General features: G+C 47.0%; 2 protein-coding genes across 3 annotated transcripts in view; both read right to left on the minus strand.

The window, feature by feature from the left end:
• Positions 1–4,648, minus strand: part of CALU (calumenin) — a 29,710-nt gene extending 25,062 nt beyond the window's left edge. For both annotated transcript variants that reach the window (XM_046021056.1, XM_046021055.1), the window contains exon 1: positions 4,551–4,648. The gene's annotated coding sequence lies outside the window, so the exon portion shown is untranslated. The remainder of the gene's footprint in view (positions 1–4,550) is intronic.
• A 6,639-nt stretch (positions 4,649–11,287) lies between these two features.
• GARIN1B (golgi associated RAB2 interactor 1B) lies at positions 11,288–23,926 on the minus strand. The gene is made up of 7 exons (XM_046020957.1): positions 23,591–23,926; positions 21,824–22,008; positions 20,252–20,504; positions 18,658–18,779; positions 16,031–16,068; positions 13,137–13,306; positions 11,288–12,359 (listed from the first exon to the last, which is right to left on the minus strand). The coding sequence occupies exons 1-6, from the start codon at positions 23,837–23,839 to the stop codon at positions 13,137–13,139; spliced, it is 1,017 nt and encodes a 338-aa protein (XP_045876913.1). The 5' UTR covers positions 23,840–23,926; the 3' UTR covers positions 11,288–12,359.
• Positions 23,927–24,880: the final 954 nt, after the last annotated feature.

Consider the following 24,880-nt stretch of genomic DNA (forward strand, 5'->3'; position numbering starts at 1 on the left):
CCCAGACCTCGCTATTCATTCAAGGTTGCCCTTCCCTTTCCTTCTCCCATATAGGAGTGTCTATGGTACTATCTCTGATCCTCACTATCTACTGCCACCCTGAAATCTTTTTTTTTTTTTTAAGATTTTATTTATTTATTTGTCAGAGAGAGAGAGCAGAAGCAGGGAGAGCTACAGGCAGAGGGAGAAGCAGACTCCCCACCAAGGAAGGAGCCCGATGCGGGACTTGATCCTAGGAGCAAGTCAACCGCTTAACCGACTGAGCCACCCAGGCATCCCCCGAAATCTAGCTTTCCATCTACCACTGATGAAATTACTTAAAAAGGTCACAGGGACCGCATGATGGACAAAGCCAATGGTCCTACTTTCATCTCTCTTGCAGTGGACAATGAAAAACCCTGCATTTTAAGTAACTTCCAAAAAATATACACTCTTTGTACCCACATATAATATACCGACTCCTGACTATTAGAAACTTTCACAAAGGCCTCTTGTTCTATGAATATAGACACTAAAAAAAAGACTGTACTGGATTTATCTAAATCCATACAGTACATAAAAATGTTCAAGTAGAAACAAAGGATATCCCCAAGACAAAGGTTATTTTATACGGGAAGATGTGAGAACAGTATAAAAAAACTTTTCACACAAGGTATTTGAAGAACTACGTTAGTGCAGTTATTTCTGAAGCATCTCTATCTTTTCAAACTGAAACCAAATGATGGAAAACTAAATGGCCCTTCTCTTTCTCCTTCCCTCTTCATCACAGCTACACATCAAATGGAAAACAGGATATCAGGAAAACATAAATACTTAGTTGCATGAACTTTTATCATGTGATCTAGAAGGTAAATCAATGGCTGTGGAAAAAGCATCTCCCCATCTCCTATTTCTCAAATGACCTGTAAGTTTTTCTTTCCAAAATTCTGTCCCTCCTTCACCAAGGGTAACATCTAATTTTTTTTTCTTTAAGAAAAAAAAAAAAAAAAATCTAGGGGCATTTAGGTGGTTCAGTCGGTTAAGTGTCTGCCTTTTGCTCAGGTCATGATCCCAGGGTTCTGGAACTGAGCCCCGTATCGGGCTCCCTGCTCACTGGAAAGTCTGTTTCTCCCTCTCCCTCTGTCCTTCCCCCCGGCTCCTGCGTGTGCTCTCTCTCTCTAAAATAAAATAAATAGAATCTTTGAAAAAACTCTAGACCTGTAGTGTTCAGGATAATAGCTATGAATCACATGCAGCTGCTAAGCACTTGAACTGTGGCTGGTGTAAATTAAGCTGTGATCAAATGTTACACTTTACATAGAAAAATGGCATTTTGTATGTACTGGATTAAATTATTAAAATCAATTTAATTTGTTTAACAATTTCAAGTAAAAATATATTCATGTGACATGTACTATATTTCTACTAGATAATGCCATATTAGAGACATAAATTAAACAGAACAGGAAAGATATCAAGTAACTATCATCCTTTTGAAATATCTCACCAATACTGGTCTTCCACAGTTATTTTCATGGACTCCTCCAGTTAATTTGTAAAGAGAAAAGAATAATAGCACAAGCCTAAATTTCTTTCAATAACAAAGACTAGCCTTAAGAATGAGTTTATTTTATCCATTCAAAAATTTCCTTGAAAGCTCTAAATTCTTGCCATATCCATCCCTTTGTTCCCAGTCACTGGTCACAGAACACTGAAATTGTTCCAGGAAAATTCAGATGTCTGGATTAAATACAACTTCTCAAGAACATTAGCACTGAGTGATTCCCACAGGTATTTTGGTCGACCAAAGACCCACTGCTCAAAGTTAACAAGTGGGAGAAATGGGTGTGGTAGTAAAATTCCAGTTCTCTGAGCTGGATCAGCAAAAAAAGGCCAATCCTCTACAATGCAGCAAAACCAGGATCTCACTCCTTAAGTGTCTACATCGTCTTGGGTTGGGGGAATAGCCTGACAGCAGCGTAAATGTACTAAGGCTGTTATGAATGTTATGAAATACAGAAATTAAAGGTATCTGTTTTTATCTGACATTCCTCACTTACAATTTTAGTGCAAGCACCACAATGGATTATCACATCCAAGGAATAATGTCATCCTTTGTGATCTGATAAGAGTTATAATGACAAACCAGTTATTCAATATTTCTCTAGTGACAAAGCAAATTTCATCAGATCATTAACACATTCTAATTAAATTATTTGTGGTACTGAGAGCACACATTTATATGACAGCTGAGAATACAAAAACTGCAAAATTTGCCTAAAGAGCTTTGAGAATGACAAACCATTACTCAGGTTTCCTTAGTTTCATAACTAAAGCAGCTCAGTACAAACTTTAAAGTTTTCTGGTTACAGAGTGAAAACATTAAGAAAAAAGTTCTAAAAACTCTGGGAGAAAAAAGTTTCCTTTGGGGCTGATGAAACTTTAACACATAATTAATGGCCATAGGAATGCCTTGCAAAACGCAGGGACAAGAGTTTTGTTTTCTGGTTGCAATGTTGCAGTGCATGCTTAACACACATTAAATCCTTGAGAATTTGGTAGTTATTTTAGCTCAACTTCCCTTCGGTGCCAAATGTCTATAAATAATTTTAAAGTCCTAGATAAAAAGACGTATCTACGATGATTACTCCATCTGGAAGTAATCCGTACCCATTCCTCTCAACTTTTATAAAACTTGTTTGTACCACTCCACAATAATGATCATAGGCTACTTTAAGTTGTCTCCTTAGCTCCCCTATAGACACTACATTTTTAAAAGGCAGGACTCTCAGCTATTACAAATTAGTGTCTTTCTACATTCCCTAATACAAAGTCTTGCATTTTTTATATACCAATACATTTTATTGGATTAGCTGTACAGTACTTGGCAGCAATGTAGTTCCTGCCTGCTCTCCAACCCCCAATTCCCCTTACCGGAACTGGCTATCAGGCAGCAACAGGCAAAGTGTTATTTCAGCTGTTTTAACTCTAATACGTAAATTACAACATCAACCAACAACCGTATTTAAGAGTTCACAAAGGATCTAGGATGTTACAGCCTACCATCTCCAGTGGCTATCCCTGGCTACACCCCAGCACACCCATGTTATAGTAAATTTGTTAATATCAGTTCCCGATCTCCTGTGCTAGTGCAACATATAGAAAATGCCACAAATACGTATCTTGTGACACATCATTAGACGAACAAAGTCAACAATTATATTGAGAGTTATCAATAGGAGTTGATGTCAAAGCTGCAACCAAGGACCATCCACTTAGGCATGCCCAATTCACCTTTATCAGTTCATGGTCCTCCTAGTTGCAATCCCTCTCCCCCACCCCCCGCCCCCAAAATCCTACGGAGACCGCAAATCACTGTAAAACTCAGATTAGGCCTAGGCAACTCATCCTCTACCCGCAAATACAATTTACAGGTTTGTACTATAATACTTAAATTCTTCAGTGATGGCCATTGTTACTTGGTTAACTAAATTCAAGGAATGAGGTCAGACATGAATTTGTCTTGTGTATTCCACTCTCGGGCAAAAAATAAATTTATCAGAGATTACACGTCCTCTACTTCCCAACTACTAAGCTGTATTAGAAGCAACCTTATTCCCAATTCATTAACGTTGACTTTACGGTACATGCCGCCAGGAAGTGATCGCAATTCAATTCCCAGAGACATTACTCTGGGAATTTATACAATCAGGAACTGAGATCCCAAAATTTTAGCAGGAAACTTTTGCCGTGGTGCAAAAGCTGCTTTCAAAACTACCGACCACCTAACTATGCTCTTAATCAGGGCAGCTGTTGGAAATTAACTTTACTTCTCAACACAGCAGGCCAAAAATGAGAACTAAGATCTACAGCTAAAAGCAACAAAAAAGGTAAAATACAATTCCCTACTAAAGCTTTAAAAACTATTTCCCGTCGCTGACAGAAATATGCAGCCAAACATGGAAGCTCGAAGCAGTCGGCTTTTCTTTAATATTGTATCAAAGTTTTTTGTGTTTGTTTTAATCACATAGGGTCGGGGGCTTTCTCCCCTCCCTTCTCCCCCCTCCCCGTTTCTACACCCTCAAAGTCAGCGAACACGACTTTCTTGGCAGACGCACCCTCCTCTCGGGATGTGGCCTTGGGGCTGCGCTCGAGGACACAGGTATGCCGGCTGGTGGGAGGTGGCAGAGAACTGTTACAATAACACTACCCCACCGCTCTCCGACCTTCAGTAGGCAAACAGGAGGGACTCGGTGAGAGACGGGGCACAGGCGAGGACGTGGCGAGCCAGGCACAAAACAGTACGCCCCAGAACGCAAAACCAGGAGCCGGAGTTCGCCGAGACCCAGGCCCCTTCCCAGTGCTCGCGGGAGGGCGAGCGGCGGCCTCCAACTCAGACGGCGCGCCGAGGGCCCCGGGGTCGCAAGCAGGCTCAGGGCCCGTACCCCACGCTAGCAGAAACAAGGGCCCCGAACGAAGGGGACCCATGCCGCGTTGCGAGCGAGGGCCGAGGACAAAAAGAAAGCGGAAAAGGACGAGGCTGCAGAAGAACCGAGGGCCGCAGTACCTACCTTTCCTCGTAGCGCCCACAGCCCAGGGTCCCGCGGCCCCAGCTCACCCACCGGCTCCGCTCACGCACGCAAGCACCGCCCAACCGGAAGCAGCTCCGTGCCCCGCTCCCATCCGCCTCGCCGGCAGCCTTCGGACCAATCATCAACGAACCCGCCGCTGACGTGCAGCATTCCCGGACATCCATTGGCCCTACAGTCGCGGAACCGGGATTGGCTGGAAAGCGCCACGTCCCCGCGAGCGCGCCGAATGCGTGGACCGGATTCCCGCCCAACCCGGGTTCCCGGCGCTGTGGGGATGGCGGCTCCCAGCCCCTTACTCAGGGTGGCGTGTGTGCGCTGCAGTCTGGCGGCCACGCCCCGGTTCACAGCGCGTGACTCGGCCGCCACACGGCTTTTTGGATTACCCTTGTAGTTATCTTCAAGCCCACAAGCACGCCGGGTCGGATTAATTCGACTCTATCAGTCGCCAACTGTATTAACAATCCCAATTTATTTCCCGTCAGCTCTACCGCCCTGATGTAGCTTACAAGAGGCTCTTCACTCGTTGGCTCCAGCGTAGCTTTCAGCTTTATCTCCTACCAGTCCCTCCCACTTGTCTTGTGCTCTGGCCACCACCATCTCGGTGTTTCCTAAAACCAGCCCTTTCACATCTCTTTGATCTGTATTTGATTTGATCTGTCTTTATCAAGTGATCTCCTCTGCCAGGAGTAAGTACGTTTTTCTGATTTTCTGCCTTATGAATGCCAATAGGAGTCCCGGTTAGCTTTTGAAGTCATTCCTGACCCCGCTAGACATAATTCCTCTTTTATTAGCCTTCCTAACACATTGTATCTTCAATACAATTTGCCAAATTTTGTTATAAAAAGCTTTTTATCGACATGTCCTCCTCTAGCCTAAGCTCCAGGGTAAAGATCTGCCTTATTCATCTTTTTTGTTTTATAAGATTTTATTTATTTATTTGTGTGTGTGAGAGAGAGAGAGCCCAAGCAGGCAGAGGGGCAGAGGGAGGGGGAGAAACAGACTCACTGCTGCTTAGGGAGCTGGAGGGGGGACCGGATCCCAGGACCCTGGGATCATGACCTAAGCCAAGGCAGACACTTGACTGAGCCACCCAGGCACCCCTGCTTTATTCATTTTTTTTATCTACAGCTCTGACCTTGCTGCCCAGTTCATAGCAAAAGCTCAATAATGTTATGAACTGAATGGGTGGCGACCACTGCACGTCCCTGATTTAAGAGGAATACAGGAAATTTTTCACTTACTCAATTTCATGTCATGAAATTCAAACAAACATTGAATGAAGACTACTATGTTTGCAACACAAATGGAACATAAACTTACTCTGTTCTTAGCACATAAAGCCTCATACTTTAACATCCAATTGAAATAAGTAGTATGCTGATGAAAGCTTTAAATACAAAGCAACTTAACCCACTTTTAAGTGCCAAGGAGACAGACTGACAATGCTTTGGGAATTCAGACTAAAGAGTGACAGTGACCCTTGCTGGTAATCTGAGAGGTCTTCCTAAGAAGCTATGACTCAGACTGGACTAAGGAATTCCTGAATGCAACTATTTAGCACCAGCAGTAATGAGGAACAAGAGAAGGTGGGGGACAGATTGAGGGGGGTAAATTCTTGGGCCAGGTAGGGGATAAAGGAGGTAAAAAATTTTAAAAAGTTGGGGCTGGGGCATGAAGAGAGAGCATAGATGTAAGTTTCTCTAAGTAATATAAAGTCTTAATCTGAGGACCCTGAGCTGAAGGCAGAGGGAATTATGGGTCTTTTGAAGGTTTCTAAATTTGTGCCTATGTGGGAGGTAGAATGAGATTGAAAGTTCTAAGTGGTTCTTTCTAGGAGGGTTTCTTTCTAATAGGGATTAACTATAGAAGCGACTGCATCAGGAAGTGTTTTTAATACTTTAAGAAATGCCTCCTTGAAGTCAAGCACCGTGGCAGGTGCTGGTAAACCCACAATGAATAGGACATGGTCCAAGCCCTCAAAGAACTGCAGTCCAGTGGGAGAGCTGCCCATCTCAGAAGTGTCCTAGAGGAAGCTGGATAAGGCAGTGGGACTCTGCCAGTGATGGGACCCTCCACCCCTGTGATTCCCTGTGGGTAAGGACTTGGCCTAAGGCAGAGCAAGGAAAGTGGAAAAAACTCTATATACAAGAGGAATTTTTAAAGTGGAAATAAGTCCTGAGTTTAGTGACTGCTTAGATGAAAGAAATGAAAGAACACTCAAAATTTTAAATTATTAATCATAGGAAACTGGAAGAATGAACTAAAAGGGTGTAAGAAAAGAGAAATGAGTTCCAGACATGGAGAGTCTAAGACAATGGCATAATATCTTAGAAGAGGCAACAGGGCCCTCTGGGTGACTCAGCCAGTTAAGTGTCTGCCTTCAGCTCAGGTTATGATCTCAGAATCCTGGGATCAAGCCCAGCATGGGGCTTCCTGCTCAGCAGAGAGTCTGCTTCTCCCTCTCCCTCTGTCCCTCCACCCTGCTTGTTCATTCATTCTTTCTCTCTCTCCAATAAATAAAGTCTTCAAAAAAATAAAAATAAAGAGAGTTAATAGGCTGGAGGAGATGCTCGGAAGGGTCATTGACCAGGAGGCAGCCGAGCGAGCCATGAGAACGAGTGAGCTTTCTGAGGAAAGAAAAGTGCATTAACCCTCCAGGGAGCCCAGGATTTAGAAAGTAGGTGGAGGAGGAAGAGGACTTGAAGGGTGACACACATAAGAAGTGTCACCTTAGCTGCCCCCAAAGCCCATGAGTGCCAGTTGCTATCTCTCAGAGAAGTACTGAGGTATTGTTTATGGCAAAAGGCTGATGTTCTTCAAGCATGATGTTCTTCAGTGCTCTTGAACATTTACTCCACAAATAAATGGATTGTTTCCCACGTACCAGGCACTGTTCTAGGCATTGGGGGTACAGCACCGAACAAATGGACCGAACTCTCTCATGATGTTTATATTCTGGTATGTAGCCAATAGTCCAGATAAAAAAGCAAAACATAGAGAATGGGAGGTAATGATATGTACCAAGGAATAAAATAAGGCAGGGAAGGAGAAAAGTGAGGGCTGGGACTATCCAGGATGGCGTTGCAATCTTTAAAGAGTGGCCGGGGCGGGGGGAGCCTGGGTGGTTCAGTGGGTTAAAGCCTCTGCCTTTGGCTCAGGTCATGATCCCAGGGTCCTGGGATGGAGCCCCGCGTTGGGCTCTCTGCTCAGTGGGGAGCCTGCTTCCTCCTCTCTCTCTCTCTCTGCCTGCCTCTCTGCCTACTTGTAATCCCTGTCTGTCAAATAAGATAAGTAAAATCTTAAAAAAAAAAAAAAGAGTGGCCAGGGAAGGCTTATCAAGAGGAAGACATGTAATATCTAAAGGTGGTGAAGAACATTTCAGGAAACGGGAACAGCAAGAACAAAGATCCTGACCTGAAGCATGCTTGGCAGTGTTCAAGCAGCAGCGGGGAGCCAGTGTGGCTGGACTGTGGTAATTGAGTAGAGAAAATGAGGTCAGAGAGGAGGGAGGAGAGATGCGAACGAGGAGCAGAAGGATACCATGTAGGGCCTTTTGGCTCTTGTAAGGGCCTTCTCTCTACTATGAGAAGAACTATGACTATGACATGGAAGAGACTGGCTGTTGACCAGACTGTTTCCTACTATGGACACAGCTGGACTACAGTATGGATGGGTAACTGAGCTCTGGCCAAAGGAAAAGTATCAGAAATGATGTCTACCACTTCCAGTACTTGTCTTACAGACCTGCCATGAGCCATTCTCCAAGCTCTCCTTCTGTGGCAACCCTAGAAATCATGTAGTACAGATGGCCCATCACAAGAATGAAGGAGCCCGGGTTCTGGTGGAAAAACCACTCACTGAACAGGAACAACTTTTTTGGACTTTTTCTGAGTGAAAAACGAATTTCTATTGGTTATTTTCTACCTCTGGTATATTGGAATTTATCTCTTTCAGAGCTAACATTACCTTAATACAGATGGGAAGACATCGGAAGGTTTTGAGAGAAAAAGTGACATGATCTAACATTTTATTTTATTTCATTTTTTTAAAACAGCTTTGCTTTTTTTTTTTTTAAGATTTTATTTATTTGACAGAGAGAGAGAGATCACAAGCAGGCGGAGCAGCAGGCAGAGAGAGGGAAAAGCAGGCTCCCTGCCAAGTAGAGGGCCGGATGGGGGGCTCCATCCCAGGACCCTGAGATCATGACCCGAGCCAAAGGCAGAGGCTTAAAGCACTGAGCCACCCAGGTGCCCCGGATCTAACATTTTAAAGGGGTTACATGTGACCAAAGAGGGTGAGATTAGAAACAAGCCACCAATTTAGGAGGCTTTTGCAACAATCCAGGTGACGACAATGAGGAGGATGTCTTGGTCCAGGGTGGTTAGCAGTGAGAAGTGTCAGATCCTATAGATATTCTGAAAGTAGCTTAAGAGGATTTCCTGATGGGTTGGAAATGGGGTGGAGAGAAAGAGTGAGTCAAAGATGACTACGGAGTTTTGAGAAAGTAGAAAAATGGAGCTGCCATTGGCTAGGATAGAGAAGACCTTGGGAGGAGCAAGTCTTGAGGGATAATATTGAAAGGTTAGTTTTGGACATGTTGAGATGCCTATTAACTATTCAAATAGAGCTGTCAAGTAGGCAGTTGGATATGTGTCTGTGGAGTCCACAGTGTTCTGGACTAGAGATATAAATTTGGGAGTAATTGGTTTATGTGTGATATGCAGCCAAGAGTTTTGATTTGGAGATGGTAGGAGGTGTTGAGAATGAATCAGCAAACGAAACTGAGAGAAGTCCGTGAAGGAGGAAGGCCAGGAGAGTGTAGTGTTCTAAAAGTCAAGGGAAGAAAGCATTTCAAGGAGAAAGGAGTAGTCATATATGTCACATGCTGGTAACAGTGAGAGGAGGACTGAGTAGCCATTGGCTTTAGCAACATGGGGATCAGGTTTGGTGGGGTAGTGGGTGCCCAAACCTACCAGAGGGGTTCAGGAGAGAATAGGAAGCAAGAAATTAGAAACCCATTCAAGGAATTTAAAGAGGTGGAGAAAATTGGAGCAGAGGGATAGTGGGTCCAAGGAAGGTTTTGTTTTATTTTCTTCTATTTTAAAATGGAAGAAATAATATGTTTAGGAGAAACACCAGCTTTTTGCATGTGGGAAGGACCTAGGAGTGAGGATAAAATTGATGTAGGAAAAAGGCAGAATTGCTGGAGCAACGTCCTTGAGTAGAAGAGATGGGATAGGATCTAGTACAAAATGGAAAGAGTTAGACTTTGCTTAGAACTGAGATGGTTCTGGGCACCTGGGTGGCTCAGTGGGTTAAGCCTCTGCCTCCGGCTCAGGTCATGATCTCAGGGTCCTGGGATCGAGTCCCGCATCGGGCTCTCTGCTTGGCAGGGAGCCTGCTTCCTCCTCTCTCTCTCCGCCTGCCTCTCTGCCTGCTTGTGATTTCTGTCAAATAAATAAATAAAATCTTAAAAAAAAAAAAAAAAGAACCGAGATGGTTCTTCCACAGTAACAAGGAGAGAAACTACATCTACAGGTCTGGTTCCAGGTAAATGGTGGTCATGGTAGAGAGAGCTTGGAGTTCCCTTTCCATTGCTGTGATGTTCTCAGTGAAAAAGGAAGCTGGGTCATCAGGAGGCACTGGGGGTCTGAGGGGAGAGAAGGTGTGAGGTAGCCATTCAGCAGAGAGAACAGATGAGGGAGCATAGTGCAATCTCCAAGCAACATTGAGGACCCTCCAGAAAACTGACATGACTTTGAGGTAATACTGGTTAGTATATTCACATGGTTTTCTCCAGGCAAGTTTAGTGGCATGATGCAGGCATGGAGTTGGTGGAGAGCTGGACTCGGCCAAGTAAATAGAGTCACATGGAAGAGACACAAAGGTGTTGAGGGTGCATGGAAGGGAATGGTGAGAATAATGACTGATCATGGAATCTAGGCTGAAGGGGAAGGAAATGAGGATGTGAAGAGAGTGGGGGACAGTGAAAACCCAGAAGGAGCAATAGATTGTGGGATTAGTGGGTGGATTGATTACTGGACTCAGGGAAAGACAGGAGGGAGTAGAGCTGGAGAGTGGGATTCATGGGGTGGGGGGCAGTTATTAATGACAAACTCTAGGATAAAATCACAAGAGTCAGTGGCTGATGAGGGCAGGATTACTGGGGTACAGCAGCTCAAGGAACTGTGACCAGGGCATGGGAAGGTTCATCTAGGTGGATACTGAAATCACCAACAATTAGGACAAAACTCATCCCTGGAAAGAGTGATGGTGATCCAGGACCTTACCTTTTAGCCCTCCAACCCTTTTCATTACTCCAGTGTTGGAAAAGACCCTCGTAGGCTATCTTAAATCAGAGCAAGACATCTGAAAAAGCTTTCTAATTGGAAAGTTCGTTGAACTACTCAGTCTATTTTTTACTGAATGTGAAATATTGTGTATTTTATTTTTTTAATTTAATTTAATTTTATTTTATTTTTAAGATTTTATTTATTTGACAGACAGAGATCACAAGTAGGCAGAGAAAGAGAGGAGGAAGCAGGCTCCCCGCCAAGCAGAAAGCCTGATAGAGGCTCGATCCCAGAACCCTGGGACCGTGATCTGAGCCGAAGGCAGAGGCTTTAACCCACTGAGCCACCCAGGTGCCCCTGAAATATTGTGTATTTTAAATAAAGTGGCCAGTCTGTGAGCCATAAGACACACTCCTTGGTGAACTCCCTTGATCTATAATTTGTGAACCTCTGATTTTACCTTTACTCTAAGCCTGGAGCCTTTGACTTACTTATGTTTTGAGGTACGACCTCCTCTCTGTGGAATCACTGGTTTCATAAGCACTAACAAGGTATGTCAACATTTAAAGGGGGTATCAGATGCAAAAGAAATTGAGCCAGTGTCTGTAGGACTGAGACCACAGCCAACTTAGAATGTTGGACCACGACAGAGAAAGTCCCCCTACCTCACACACCTTGTCTTAAGATTGCCTCCTAAGGAACCTTTCTGCAGCCTCAAACCCAAAACTTCATTTGAAACACCAGGGCCAGGCTAGCAAATCCAAGTAAGGGAATGTGCTGAGGAAGAAGGTGCAAAGCTTGCATCAAAAGAGGGACTAACAACAACAACAACAATAAAAATAAAATAAAAAAGGGGAAAAAGGAAACTTCAGGAGAGGCCCTTGTCTGGAATTGTTTTTAGTCCCTCATAGTTATCCAGAATAATTGACACAGAGAAGAAAACACATTTGTTTGGGTATATGGCCTTACTTTCAAGTTTTAAATTAGATAAATAGAAGCTTCGTGAGGCATCTCTCAGTGGTGTATTTCTTCTCTTGTCCTCTTCAGCTTCTCATTAGGGTCCCTTCTGTTTTCTTCTGTTACCGCCTTTCTGTGAGATCTCCCCTCTCCTCTGACTTCCTCCCTCCGCCTCCTCTTCACCGCCATTTTGTTCTCTTCCCCTCTCCGTCAGTCCTGCTTCCCTTTCCTTTTTTCTCTTCATCTCCATCACAGCTTCCTGTGCCCGCCCTGGTGGTGATAATGGAGGCGAGGTAGGACGGTGGTGGTGTGGACCAGAGTTGTGTAGAGGAATGATGCCCTTACCCAGAGCCATGCTCCCAAATGGTTCTCCAAGGAAAGGCTATGCTGTCAACATGAGGAGATTCTCATTTTTCCTTAGGTGTAGCTTTCTCCTCCCCTACATCAGACAGAGTACCTCAGAAAGCTGAATTGAGTGGTGTTGGCGAGGGCTGCATAGATTCTCCCCAGTGCGCAAAAGGGGTTCAGATAGAATTTCCTGTTAGCGTAGGGGAGAAAAATGTCCAATGAGATACAGCTTGCCTAAGAAGCTTGTCTGTGGACACAAAGATACTTAAGGTATTTTTTAATTGTCAACTCTTAATAATAGGCATCTCGTAAGGGTTAGTGTTATATTGATATTATTTGACTGGAGAAAACACAAGCCACTCCTCCCTTCTTTAGAGATTTCTCTCTGGTCAGACAGAGGCACATAGGAAGTACTTAAGGAATATTGGCCAAACGAATATATGGATGGGGGATGAGCCTTTGGCACATGGAAAGATAAGGACTGTATCATCCCCCAGCCCATGCTTTCTGGCCTAGTTCCTTCTGTGACAGAAGGTTGGGGCTCCCCAAGAGCTCTGGAAAGGAAAAGGCAGAACCAGCTTCCCACTCCTTCAAAGAAGCCAGAGGGAGGGACCGTGCTGCGGAGGACTACAGGAGGACATAGCCCCTCCCACACAGCAGGGAGAAAGCAGGTCTAGTCACAACAGTGTTGTCTTGGTCTCTGTCCCTTCAGGGCCACTGGTAAGAACTCCCAGGGGCCTCTAGGGGGGCTCTGGAGCTGCCACATTTAGGATTTCACTCAACCCAATTGGAGATAGAGAAGAATCGGGAAGGATCAAACAGAACTGAGGTGGCTTTGGCTGGCACCCCCCACTCCCACCCACCGCCTCCTGGAATCACCCCCAGGCCCCTAGGACCTGAACCCAGGCCTGAAATGGGACTCCAGGGCTGTCCTATGAAGACAGTCAGATTATTTCCATCACAGTACCTATATGAGCGGGGCCAGCTGTAGCCCCGTGGAGGCTGCCAGGGTGCTGAGGAGTGAAAGGGGCTGCGGCCCAGAGGGGTTCTCTCTTTCCCACTCTCCATAAGTGAGCGAATTTCTCCAGCTGAGGTCGCGGATGCAAGGGATGCCATCCTCTCTGTGAGTCTCTCTCTCTAGGTCATAAAGGGAATGCATTTGTTTGTACCTTTAATTCACAGAGCAGTCTTGCAGTCATGGCCCAGCACTGGTGGGGTGCTTCTTATGAGCCAGGCATGGTCCCCAGCCATCATGTGCCTTAAAGCTCTTTTAATTCTCACAAGGAGCTGGAGAGATCAGCGCTGCTGTGGTCCCCATCTTACTAGGACTCTGAGGCCCAGCGCAGTTAAGTCACTTACCCAGGGTCATATAATGAGGAGTCAGAGCCAGAATTCAAAGCCAGGCAGTTAGAACCCATTTTTTAACTATTCTGTCATTTGAACCAGGCAGTGCCAGTAAAAGGGGAGAACAAATACAGCTTGGAGAGGATCACTGAGTGAATTTCCCGAGGAGATTCAGCTAGCTGAACTGACAATGGCCTTGAACCCAATGCCCTTCAGCCTGAGCCTGTTCTCAGTCCACTTGGCTTCAGCTACTGTAAAGGTGGCTTGCAGCCCAACAGCTTTGGCATAACCTGGGAGCGTGTTAGAAATGCACAATACGGACTCAAAATCTGCATTTTAACAAGATCTCCAGGGGGCTGCTTGCTCACTATAGTTTGGGAAGCACTGCAGTAGGGTGGCACTACCCACTGATGGGGGAGTTGAAAGGTTCAGCCACACACATAAGCCTTGGGACACTGGTTTTTCCAAAGGCAGCTCTCTCTCTTTTCATCCAGAAGTTCCCAGACGCTGGGGTATAATTGTCCTTCCAAACTCAAAGGGTATACTATCTGGACCAAAGAGTTGAAAAAGGGTTCCTTAAGTTCCAAGGAAAGTAAAGGGTCCTGGGAACATCCTAGGACGATTCATTGAAATCAGCCTTAGGACAGCATGGGCGTCGTAGTTCCCATGACAACACATACCTCATGATTCTGAAATTCCAGCTGTCCTCTCGAGCCCTAGAAATAAGTGTGCCTTATTCTGTCTTCTTCAACCATAATCTCATGGGGTATGTTTTGAGTGTGTGTGTGTGATGGAATGTTCGTGTGAAAACACTAATGCATCATCATTGTATCATTGCTCACATGACATGAGAAAGCATTCTCAGGCTTAGGGGAATATGGGCCCGGGTCAGCTCTACCCACCATTTAGAGCAGGGACTGGATGACCCGGCAGCCTCCAGGCTGAATTCGCCCTCCAGATATGTTGTGTTTGCCCACTAAGTATCAGCCTGGACTGTGTTTTAGTTTTTATGGGGGAGGGGCTGTGTTACGTAAGAATCCAGATTTTTGGCTTTTGTTGAGAAATCAGAGTATCTGGCAACACCAGGCCTGTGTTCCACTATGGTGAATATTGAAGGCTTCATGGAAACCTTCACTTTCTTGTTGCTACCCTCCCCATCACCTCCTACTGCCTCCTCAGTGCTGAAACCAAGGGTCAGTCCAGCCGGGGTGTAACTCACAATGGAGTGGAGAGAAAAGTCAGCCATTTCTTACAGGACACCTAGACTCCCTACCCATTCATAGCACTTTCAGACATCTGAGTTGCAATCCCTGGACTGGACGAAAGTCGGCAGAGCTTCTCTGAGATCTACGCATTCCTCTAAATTCCTAAATATAACACAATATTCTGGCTGCCTCCTGAACCAGTTTGGAGGAATAATTTATTAGTGGTGTGGCGCATGGATATTTCTCGAGCTCCCTTTGCGTTCCTAATCCCGGGCTTGCCACTCCAGATAACTCAGAGGCATGAGAAGAATGAATATTGGTTGAAGAAATAAGACTTAAGCCTATGAAACAAGTAGGGAATAATGGGAGAGAGGTTATGACCAAGGAAGGATTGGTCTGGAAAGCTAGGTAGGATTGAGGGTGGAGCATCAGGGGGAAGGGAGCAGACAGGATGAATAACACATGGGGAAGGATAGCTAAGGCTTACCTAGAGCAGATTTGGGCTGGAGAAAAAGATGAGGCACAGGGCTTCTACTTGAGGGGCAGAAAGGGATCGGTTGAGATGGGGAAGGGCGGGAAGTTTGCACAGGGTAATGCATGCCAAAAGGAGTGGATTTGGGGTAAACTAGAACCTGGAAATATCTAGGAAACTGGCTACTGTTTCCAGAATGTGTCATGCACTTTCACAGAGACTCTGTCTCTTAGAAGGTTCTGCCTCCTCTTCTTTGGCCGACCCTGCCGGCACCCCTCCTCTATGACTCAGCTCAGACTCCAGGCCCTCCCCAGCAACCTCCTGGGGGGAGGGAGGGACCCCTGTCTTTGTGCTCCCGAGGTACCCCAGGCATGAGTTCTGAATGTTTCCTAGAAAGAGAGGTTTTGTGATTTCAGGATCTACCCATCTGACCACCAAATTATAAACCTTTTTGAGGGGATACTGTGTCCTTCATTGGGACTTCCACAGTGTTGGGCACTTACCCAGGGCTCCCTGAAAGTTTTGGAATGAGTGAATGAATGAATGAACTAGCAGGGGATTACTGGACGGGCCAGGCATGTGGTGATAAGGTGGATTAGGGTAGAATCTGTGGGAGTAGAACTGAAAGAAAGCATATCAGAAACATTTCAAAGAGAGAAATCGCTAAGACTTGCTGCCAATTGAGCATGGTGGTCAAAGAGCATAGAGGAAGTCAGACTCAGGTATGGAAGGACAACAGAGATCCGAGGAAGCTGGGATGGGGAGCTGGAGGGGGCCTCATTCCTACATCTGTGGGGCAGAAAGTTCTCCGAGACGTGGGTGCCCTGTTCCCTCTGTTACCTGAGCTGTCCCTTTTGGTCTGTGTCTTTTTGCTGCTCCTGGAACTCCAGCCATTTCAGGATCAAGGAAATGAAGGTCAAAAGGCAAAGAACAGAGCATGAAATTCTCATTTCAAATCTTGTTTCTACTTATATTTTTCTTGATGCAAAAGCTTTAGAGGCAGATATAAATATGAAAAAGGCCAGCTGCGGCTACCCTGGTAACAAAGTACCAGAAGAAAAACTAGGGAAGGGGGAGGGGGGCTGGGGGGGAGCAGAGCCCTTGCGGCTGCTTTTGCTGAGGAAGAGTGGGGGCGACTCCATCTGTTTGGTCCTTTGTCTCAGCCTTTCATTTTATTTGCTGTGAGTTGCTTGTTGTTGCCAATGTGCAAAACTGATAGAATTGTGACCAGACTAGAACCTGCCTGGATGAGGAGAGAGAAACCATCACTGGGGGCTTCGTTCTGGGAAATTAAAGAGAAGAGACCAAATGTCCGCCCAAAGCAATTCCTGAGAGGACAGTGAAGCAAAAATTCATTTCTCCCTGATTCTCACAGCCCTCTGATCCATTCGGGACATGACAGCCCAGACTAGGTTGCCTCAGTTTACCGGCTGGCCTCTTCACACCTGGCTCCCTTCAAATCAACTGTCACCACGACAGCCAGCGTCACCTTGGATCACGTCACTTCCCAGTTTAAAATGAGGCTAAGGCTCCCACTCCACTAAAGCCTTAATTCATTCACAGGGCTTCCCAGGCCCTGGCTTGGCTCTGCCCACTTCTCCTTCTGTCTTCCCATCACCGCCATTTCCGCACTGGCCTTCCCTCCCTTTTTCTAAACTCACCAATCTCTTCCTCAGGATGAAGCCTCATTTGTTCCCTCAACCTCTGCAGCTTTCTCCACCCTTCCTCTGGGTAGAGCCTATTTCTCCTTCTGGCCTTAAGCCCCCTCTGACCTTCCAGAAATATTAAAAGTTGCCTGTGCCAGAGATTGACAACAGGCCCCTAGACTCCCTTCTTCCTTCCTTCTGTGGGGGGCAGAGCCTCTGACTTTGTGTTGGGCACATGGCTACACACGCTGGTGAGTGCATTTCCCAGCTCCCTTGTAGCTGGGTGTGGCCAGGTGACTGAATGGTGGCCAGGAGTATAAACAGAAGCAAAAGGTAATGACAAAGGAAAAATCCATGATTTCAGATTTCGAGAGGGTCAGTAAGTTGCTTCAATATATCTTGCTCTACTAGAGTCCAGGGGTCTCCAGCTCAGCCATGTGACATCTCACCCAGAAATTTCTAAGCCTCTGATACATACACAGAGTGACAACCACCAGTATAAATTCTTAGGCAGTGGGCAACTGACATGTCTTTCTCTTGCGCCAATACTTTTCTACTTCCAGCCCACGTTTGAGTTAATAATTCGGGTTAATATTTATTGAGGATTTCCTACGCCCACCTCTGAATCTGCTGAGGAGCATGCCAAAGACTGGTGTGTACAAGCTCATGCCACCTTACGCTATCTGGGTGATCAGATCCATTCTGCGGATCTGAACCCTTGGGACCAGAAAAGTGAAGAAAAGGGCTCACAGTCAGAGCAGTGCCTGGGGCCCAGGCTGGGTGCTCTGAACCACTGTAAGAGATTGTCCCCTCCAACTCTACTGGTTCACTCCCGGCACTGAGAAAAAAGTCTTTCTATCCTTTCCTTTTCTTTTCTTTCCTCTCCTCTCCTCTCCTTGCCTCGCCTCGCGTCTCCCCTTCCTCCCTTCCTTCCTTCCTTTCTTCTCTCTCTCTCTCCTTCCTTCCTGGTTTTTCTCTTCTGGTGACATTTCCTAACTTATTTCTGTCCTCCCTTTTCTTTTAAACCACAAATCAAGGGCGCCTGGGTGGCTCAGTGGGTTAAGCCACTGCCTTCGGCTCAGGTCATGATCTCAGGGTCCTGGGATTGAGTCCTGCATCGGGCTCTCTGCTCGGCAGGGAGCCTGCTTTCCCCCTCTCTCTCTGCCTGCCTCTCTGTCTACTTGTGATCTCTCTGTCAAATAAATAAATAAAATCTTAAAAAAAAAATAAACCATAAATCAAGATTGCTGGGACCCCGATTCCCACATCACCTTTGCCCTCTGGTCGCAGTGCCCTGTGGTCTAAGTGTTCTCAGTGGCTGTCAGCCCTAAGGCACCTGCACATACAGGGACAATTACTCCGGCACAGAGGACATGGGCCGGTACAATGGAGCTTTCCAGAACAGATTATCCATTTAGAAAGCAACCACAGAAGCTCCCTGAAGGCTAAGCAGAGGCCAGGGGAAGAGGTAAACCAACTCAATGAGTGGACAATGTTTTCGCTTTTTCTCCCTAAGGACTAGGAACGGGATTAGAAATTAGGTTTTCCTTTCCCACCTGTGCTACTAACTTACTCTTCTTATCGAAGAGTTACTTTTTATTTTGTACAACATTCCTCTGGAGTCAGGCCCACGGTGCTGGCTGTGTGGAGGAGACTATGGCAAAGAGAACTGGGTAAAGGTTATTCTGGGTCAAGGATATAACCTGGATCCTGAGGGGCAGCATTTCACGCTCCTCCCTTTGCTTGGTTTCTGGATCTTAGGGGCCCAGGCCATCCGGGCTGTGGCAGGGACGGGAGGCTGGCCTGATTTAAGGCACATACCTGAACTCATTGTGCTGGTGCAAGTCAGCAAAAATCTGAGAGAGCGCCTCACTCTCCCCCTTGGCCATCAGCTGCATGAGGCTCTCGCTGGGCTGGGAGACTTGGGGTTTCTTCTGTACTGACTAGATGGAGGAAAAAAACAAAGCCAGGTGGTGAAGGCCTTGGGGTCTCTGCATTTTCCTAATCATGGTCCCGACATGAAGGTGCTGGAACTGGGGCTCTTCCTCTGAGCTGCTGGGTCAGCTGCTCAGAGGGCCATTCTGAGGCCATCTCTGTTTGTTTCTGTCCCCTGTATTGTTATAAATAGCCTTTGGTGCCTTAAGGATAATACTGTCATTGAAAACTTTAGACGTAATTTAGTAGATCATCTATTCTTCTTTTTTAAAAATTTTATTTATTTATTTGATAGACAGAAATCACAAGTAGGCAGAGAGGCAGGCAGAGAGAGAGGAGGAAGCAGGCTCCCTGCTGAGCAGAGAGCCTGATGCGGGGCTTGATCCCAGGACCCTGAGATCATGACCTGAGCTGAAGGCAGAGGCTTTAACCCACTGAGCCACCCAGGCACCCCTAGATCATCTATTCTTATGAACATACCTTCATACGTTCCTGAACAACCTATTCTTATAAATTTTAATAAAGCTTCTGCTACTTAGTTTTATATTTAAATGTAGGGGGATCAAATATCTGTTGTAGGAATTTAAAAGATGTTTAAAAAATTAATTTCTCGGGGTGCCTGGGTAGCTCAGTTGCTAAGCAGCTGCCTTTGGCTTGGGTCATGATCTCCGGGTCTTGGGATTGAGCCCTGCATCGGGTTCCCTGCTCAGTGGGGAGCCTGCTTCTTCCTGTCCCTCTGCTGCTCACCCTGCTCATGCTGTCTCTCTCTGTGTCCAATAAATAAATAAAACCTTTAAAAAAATTTTTTAAAAATGACCCAGCAATTACATTCCTTAGAATCTACCCAAGACAAATGAAACATACATCTATGCAAAAACTTGTACACAAATGTTCCCATCAGCATTATTCATAATAGTCAAAAACTGGTAACAATCCAAATGGCCAACTGGTGAATGGACAAACAACACGTGATATATTCATACACTGGAACGCTACTCCACAATGAAAAGGAAAACGGATAGTCAGTGACTGCGCAGAAGTGGCCTCATGCTACAATCTAGATGAGCCTGAAAAACACCATGCCAAGGGAAGGAAACCAGGCACAAAAGACTAGTATCATAGGATTTCATTTATACAAAATTTCTAAGAAATAAGAAATTATAGAGACTTCCTAGGGCAGTGGCTGCGTAGGGCAGGAAATAGGGATATTTGAAGGACTGCGCATGGGCACAAGGGAATTTGTAGGGTGATGGTTGTGATGGTTGCCCAACTCTGTACAGTTACTGAGAACACTGTGCGGTGCGCTTGAAAGGGCTGGGTTTTATGGCCGTAAATTATGCCCCCAATAAAGCTGATGAGCAAAGGTCTAAGGCAGGGATCACCTTCACGGGGTGCTCACCCACGAGCTCACCTACCAGCTCACCTAAACTCCACAGTTTGGCTCTGGGCTTTGCTGGAGGGGCCAATGGTGTCCACTTACATGAGAGTCTCCCGAGGGGCTGCAGCTGATCCTGGGTACCAGACAGTGAGTGAAAAGGATCCTTGGGTCCTTGGTGGTGATGGACAGCCCCGTATGCAGAATTTGCACCAGTCGGATCCAGAAGTGGAAGACAGTCTCAGGATGGTCCTGGTGGAGCCTCAGGTAGTAGATCTTCTCGGTGACTGTCCTCAAACGCAAGATGCGCTGAAGCCGGTCACAGACCTGGAACTCCACGAACTTCAGTGGGAGGATCCTGAAGCCACAAGAGAAGACACACCGTGGCAGCCCTGTGGCTTCTGATCCAACCCCGTCTTCGTTAATATGAGGAGTGTCTCCTACAGGACTGAGGCTTTCGGGGGTAGGAGAGAGAATACTCAGCACCGTGGTGCTCAAATTTGCAGAGACCAGATTCACCTGGGGAGCTTGTTTAAAACGCAGACACCTGAAGAAATCCCCTGCAACTCAGATTCGGTGGGTCTGGGGTGTCGCCCTGAAATCTGCCATGATTCTCAGGCTGGTGTTCCCTGGGATCCTGCTTGAGAGAGATAGCCCTGGGGTAAGGTGGCTGGGTCGCCCAGGTTTCCAGTTTCTTTCTTGATAGCATAAAGGAACTGCCCTTCTCTGCCACAGAGTGGCGCTGTCTAGCCTGCCTGTTCATTGACCCCAGTGCTTTCACTACTCTTCCCAAAGGGGCTAAAGTTCAAGGAACTGGGCTGGGCTTTCTGTAGGTACGCCCAGAACCTAGAGGTGAGGTGTATCACCGAGCCGACACGGAGAAATGAAGGGTTTGTCTGGATTTCTGGGAATCTCGAGAGATTCTTGAGATATCCTACAGATTACTTATATCAAAAAGGGCTGTTTCTTGCCAGAGGAGTCTGGGGTCACTGTATGTTACAGGTTTTTTGTTTTTTTTTTAAGATTTTATTTATTTATTTGACAGAGAGAGATACAAGTAGGCAGAGAGAGTGAGAGGGAAGCAGGCTCCCTGCCGAGCAGAGAGCCCGATGCGGGGACTCCATCCCAGGACCCCGAGATCACGACCTGAGCCGAAGGCAGTGGCCTAAACCACTGAGCCACCCAGGCGCCCTGTATGTTACAGTTTTAAGGGAGACTTAGTTCCACTCATTTTACCAGTAGGAAAACTGGGACGAGGCAGATAGCTTGAGACTCAAAAATGACTTGAGTCATTGGCTACCGAAGACTAGAACCCGTGTCTCATAACTAGTGCTCCATCTGCCGGACCTCACTGCTTCCTTGCCCCTTGGCCCAAGGCAGGGAGAGCTCCTATGGATTCAGTGAGTGAGAGCAGCAAGAAGGAAAGTGGACGTGCTGACTGGCTGCTCATTGCTGACCACATAACACTTCTCTTATCCACCCCATCCGCCCCCTCCCCCCCGCAACCTTGGTCTTAGTGCTTCCAGTGCACGCTCTGTCTTGGGCTACTGTTGTCTAAAAAAGTAATGTCACTGCCAGTGACTTCTCCGTTTCTCCCTACTTTGACTCACAAAGCAGCCTCTGCTTTGGGTCTACCCCTCACCCCATTCATCCTCTGTCCCCATCCCTATTGCTTACCTCTTCAGCTTGATGTTTGGGGCGGTAGATGGTCTGTTCCATGTCTGGCTCTGTCCTTGGTGCCATTTGACACTAGCCATGAGGAGGATATTGGGAAGGGGCAGGCAGGGCACGGAGGAGGTTACCCCAAGGGCCATGGTGGTGGAGGGTTTGTAGATGTCTATCCAGTTCCTGCCCTTTCTGACCTGCAAAGCAGCCCGAGGGGCACAGCCTGAGCTTTGGGCAGAAGCAGCAGTGTACTCTAGCAGAGGTGGTCTCTCAACCTCAGTTCTATCCGCATTTGGAGCTGGCTCATTCTTTGGGGAAGGGGGCTTTCCCGAGCAAGGCACGATGGTTACACTCCGTCTCTATGCACTAAAGGCTAGTAGCAATCCTTCCCCGCGCCCCGTCTCCCAAGTTGGGACCATCAATAGTATCTCCAGAGGTTGCCAAATGCCCCCTGGTGGTGGCCGGCGAAATCAACACTTGTTGAGAACCACTGTTTAAACCTATAGGGCTTCAACAACTGGAGGAGTATTTATCCCACCTCCGATTAACAACTGCCCACAAGAACTATAACCCAAGAGTTCCCGGACCTGGGTCACATTTCTGTGACTCCTTCCCACACTGTTTCCTGGATTTTCTTTGAAAAATGTGTCCTTACCCCATTCTTTGAGGGGCCCTATTATCTCCTGCACTTTCCCTTGCAGCTCCCACGGTCTGTTTATTCTGGGTTCCACTTGGCCAGAGGAAAGGAAGAACAGGCAAGGAAATAAAAATGCACAGAGAGGCCCCAGGGTGGCGCAGCTGGTTAAGAGGCCGACCTTTCATTTTGGCTGAGGTCACTATCTTGGGGTCCTGGGATGGAGCCCATCCCATCCCCCAGTTGTGGGCTCTGTGCTCAGTGGGGAGTCTGCTTGAGATTCTCTCCCCCGCCCCCCTCCCCGGACAGTGCACTCGCACATGCTCTCTCTCTGCCTCAAATAAATAAATAAATCTTTATTCTTTCTTTCTCTCTCTCTTTTTCTTTCTTTTTTAAAGATTGTATTTATTTGACAGAGACAGAGACAGCAAGAGAGGGAACACAAGCAGGGGGAGTGGGAGAGGGAGAAGCAGGCTTCCTGCTGAGAAGGGAGCCTCATGAGGGGCTTGATGCCAGGACCCTGGGATCATGACCTGAGCTGAAGGCAGATGCTTAACAACTGAGCCACCCAGATGCCCCAATAAATGAATCTTTAAAAAAAAATGTCCCAAGTGCCCGTTGTACTTGCGCCTTTGCTTCCTGGGTTCACGTGTAACAACCAGCTTTGTCCAATCCCTTTTATAAATAGAGGAAACTAGGATTCAGGGCATGCAGATCACTTGCACAATGACACCCCCTGACGAGAAGGCAGAGACCCTGAGCCCTGGTCCCTCTTGGGGCCCTGCTCCTGCTCTTTCACCAACCAGCATTTCTGCTACAAAGCCTCCCAGGGCTGCCCCCTTCACTGCCTCCTCTTTGTTCACCTCTTGGGGCTGACAGAAGGAAGCACATTGAGGGGTTCGGATACCAAGTCCTCTACTCAGAGCAGAGAACACCTGACCTCTGTCCCCACGATGACAAGTGTCTGCGGAAGAAGCTCTGTGTGGGACTCAGCAAAGTCAGGGTCAGCTGCATTCCAGGCCCACTGACTTCTCCTTGCCTCAGTGCTCACTCCACTCCAGGCCCCGGGACAGACTCTCCCGGCCACATCTTGGGAACAAGTTGAGAAGAATCAAGGAGTGCCATTGTGAGCGACCCAAGGGTACCTGGACAAAGTTGCTTTCAAACACCACTGAGTCAGGAAACAGGTTGAATTCTGGAGAATGAAGCATCTGGCAGAGAAGTCCCTCCTCCACACCCAGGCCCACTCCAGGGTTCGGCTCCCCATCCACGGACAAGAGGCCCCTGACTTCTTCCCAGGCATTCGGGGAAGGGAAGGTTGGAAAAGATCTTGTGACTTTTACTGTCTTCTTTGATTTCCACCGAGTCTTTCTCTGTGGAACTGATGACAACATTTCCGCACATGCTCAGGGGCCTGCTGCAAGTTTGGCCTGGTTTCTCTCTCTTCCCTCCTGGCCCTGGGCGGCTGGCCAAGGCCTGGGACCGCCAATCAGCTCACAATGATGAATGGATGACATCATGAAAAAACCAGGGCAGGCCTGAGGGAAAGGGAAATGCAGAGGGGCCTCTCTTTTCCTACAGAGGGCTTGTTTCTGCCCTGATAGTCCCCAGCCCCTGTCCGGAAGCCAGGGACATAGTGCCCCCAGAGGTTGCTGGGAAAGGAGTGAGCCAGGCAGGAAGCAAGGAAGGAAGAAGGCTGCTGGGAGGGTATTTTCTTCCCTGCCTTTCAACCCTCCCTTACTTTTTTTTTTTAAGATTTTATTATTTATTTGACAGAGAGAGAGAGAGACAGACAGTGAGAGAGGGAACACAAGCAGGGGCAGGGGGAGAGGGAGAAGCAGGCTTCCCGTGGAGCAGGGAAGCGGACAAGAGACTTGATCCCAGAACTCTGGAATCATGACCTGAACGGAAGGCAGCCGCTTCTGACTGAGCCGCATGGGAATCCTTAACTTTCCCTTACTCTTAATGCAACCTACCCCAAGCAGTTTCAAGGGCTGTTGTCTATTTCAAACCCCGCCTTTCCTGGCTGTGATGAGGCTACGTTTACCTGGAGGACACTTACCCGTCTTGGAAGGAATCGCAGGGCTCTGCTCCGTGCTCTGCTCTGCCTGGGTGGTTACTTCTGCAGGTCTGTTTCCCTCAGGAGGTCACACTGAAGGAGGAGTCCACGTAATTAGTTTCTTCCCCAGAGTCTGGCTCTGTGAGGATGCCCAGCAGAGAAGAGTGGAACTGCGTTGGGGCAGTTCCGCTAGATAAACCAGACATTCCCCCTCTCAGAGAGTGACAGCATTCCTCAGCCTGGAGTCAGAGGAAGCAAGAGCCCCAAACCCTGCAGTGAGTGGCTAGGTCAAGGGCAAAGAAGGAAGCAGGCTGACCGCTATTCAAGTCCGCTTCAGGGAGAAATCATATTCTAATTTGGACGAAATTCTGGAATT

Source organism: Meles meles, chromosome 10, assembly GCF_922984935.1.
Source record: "Meles meles chromosome 10, mMelMel3.1 paternal haplotype, whole genome shotgun sequence".
NCBI classification, from domain to species: domain Eukaryota; kingdom Metazoa; phylum Chordata; class Mammalia; order Carnivora; family Mustelidae; genus Meles; species Meles meles.

Bases quoted from the DNA above. Each gene is read 5' to 3' on its own strand.
- GARIN1B (XM_046020957.1), bottom strand. From the start codon at position 23,839: ATGTTGTCATCAGTTCCACAGAGAAAGACTCGGTGGAAATCAAAGAAG. The intron at 22,009-23,590 runs GTACCCTTGGGT...GCTGCTTTGCAG, and splicing joins TTGAAAGCAACTTTGTCCAG to GTCAGAAAGGGCAGGAACTG. The intron at 20,505-21,823 runs GTAAGCAATAGG...TTGTGGCTTCAG, and splicing joins CCAAACATCAAGCTGAAGAG to GATCCTCCCACTGAAGTTCG.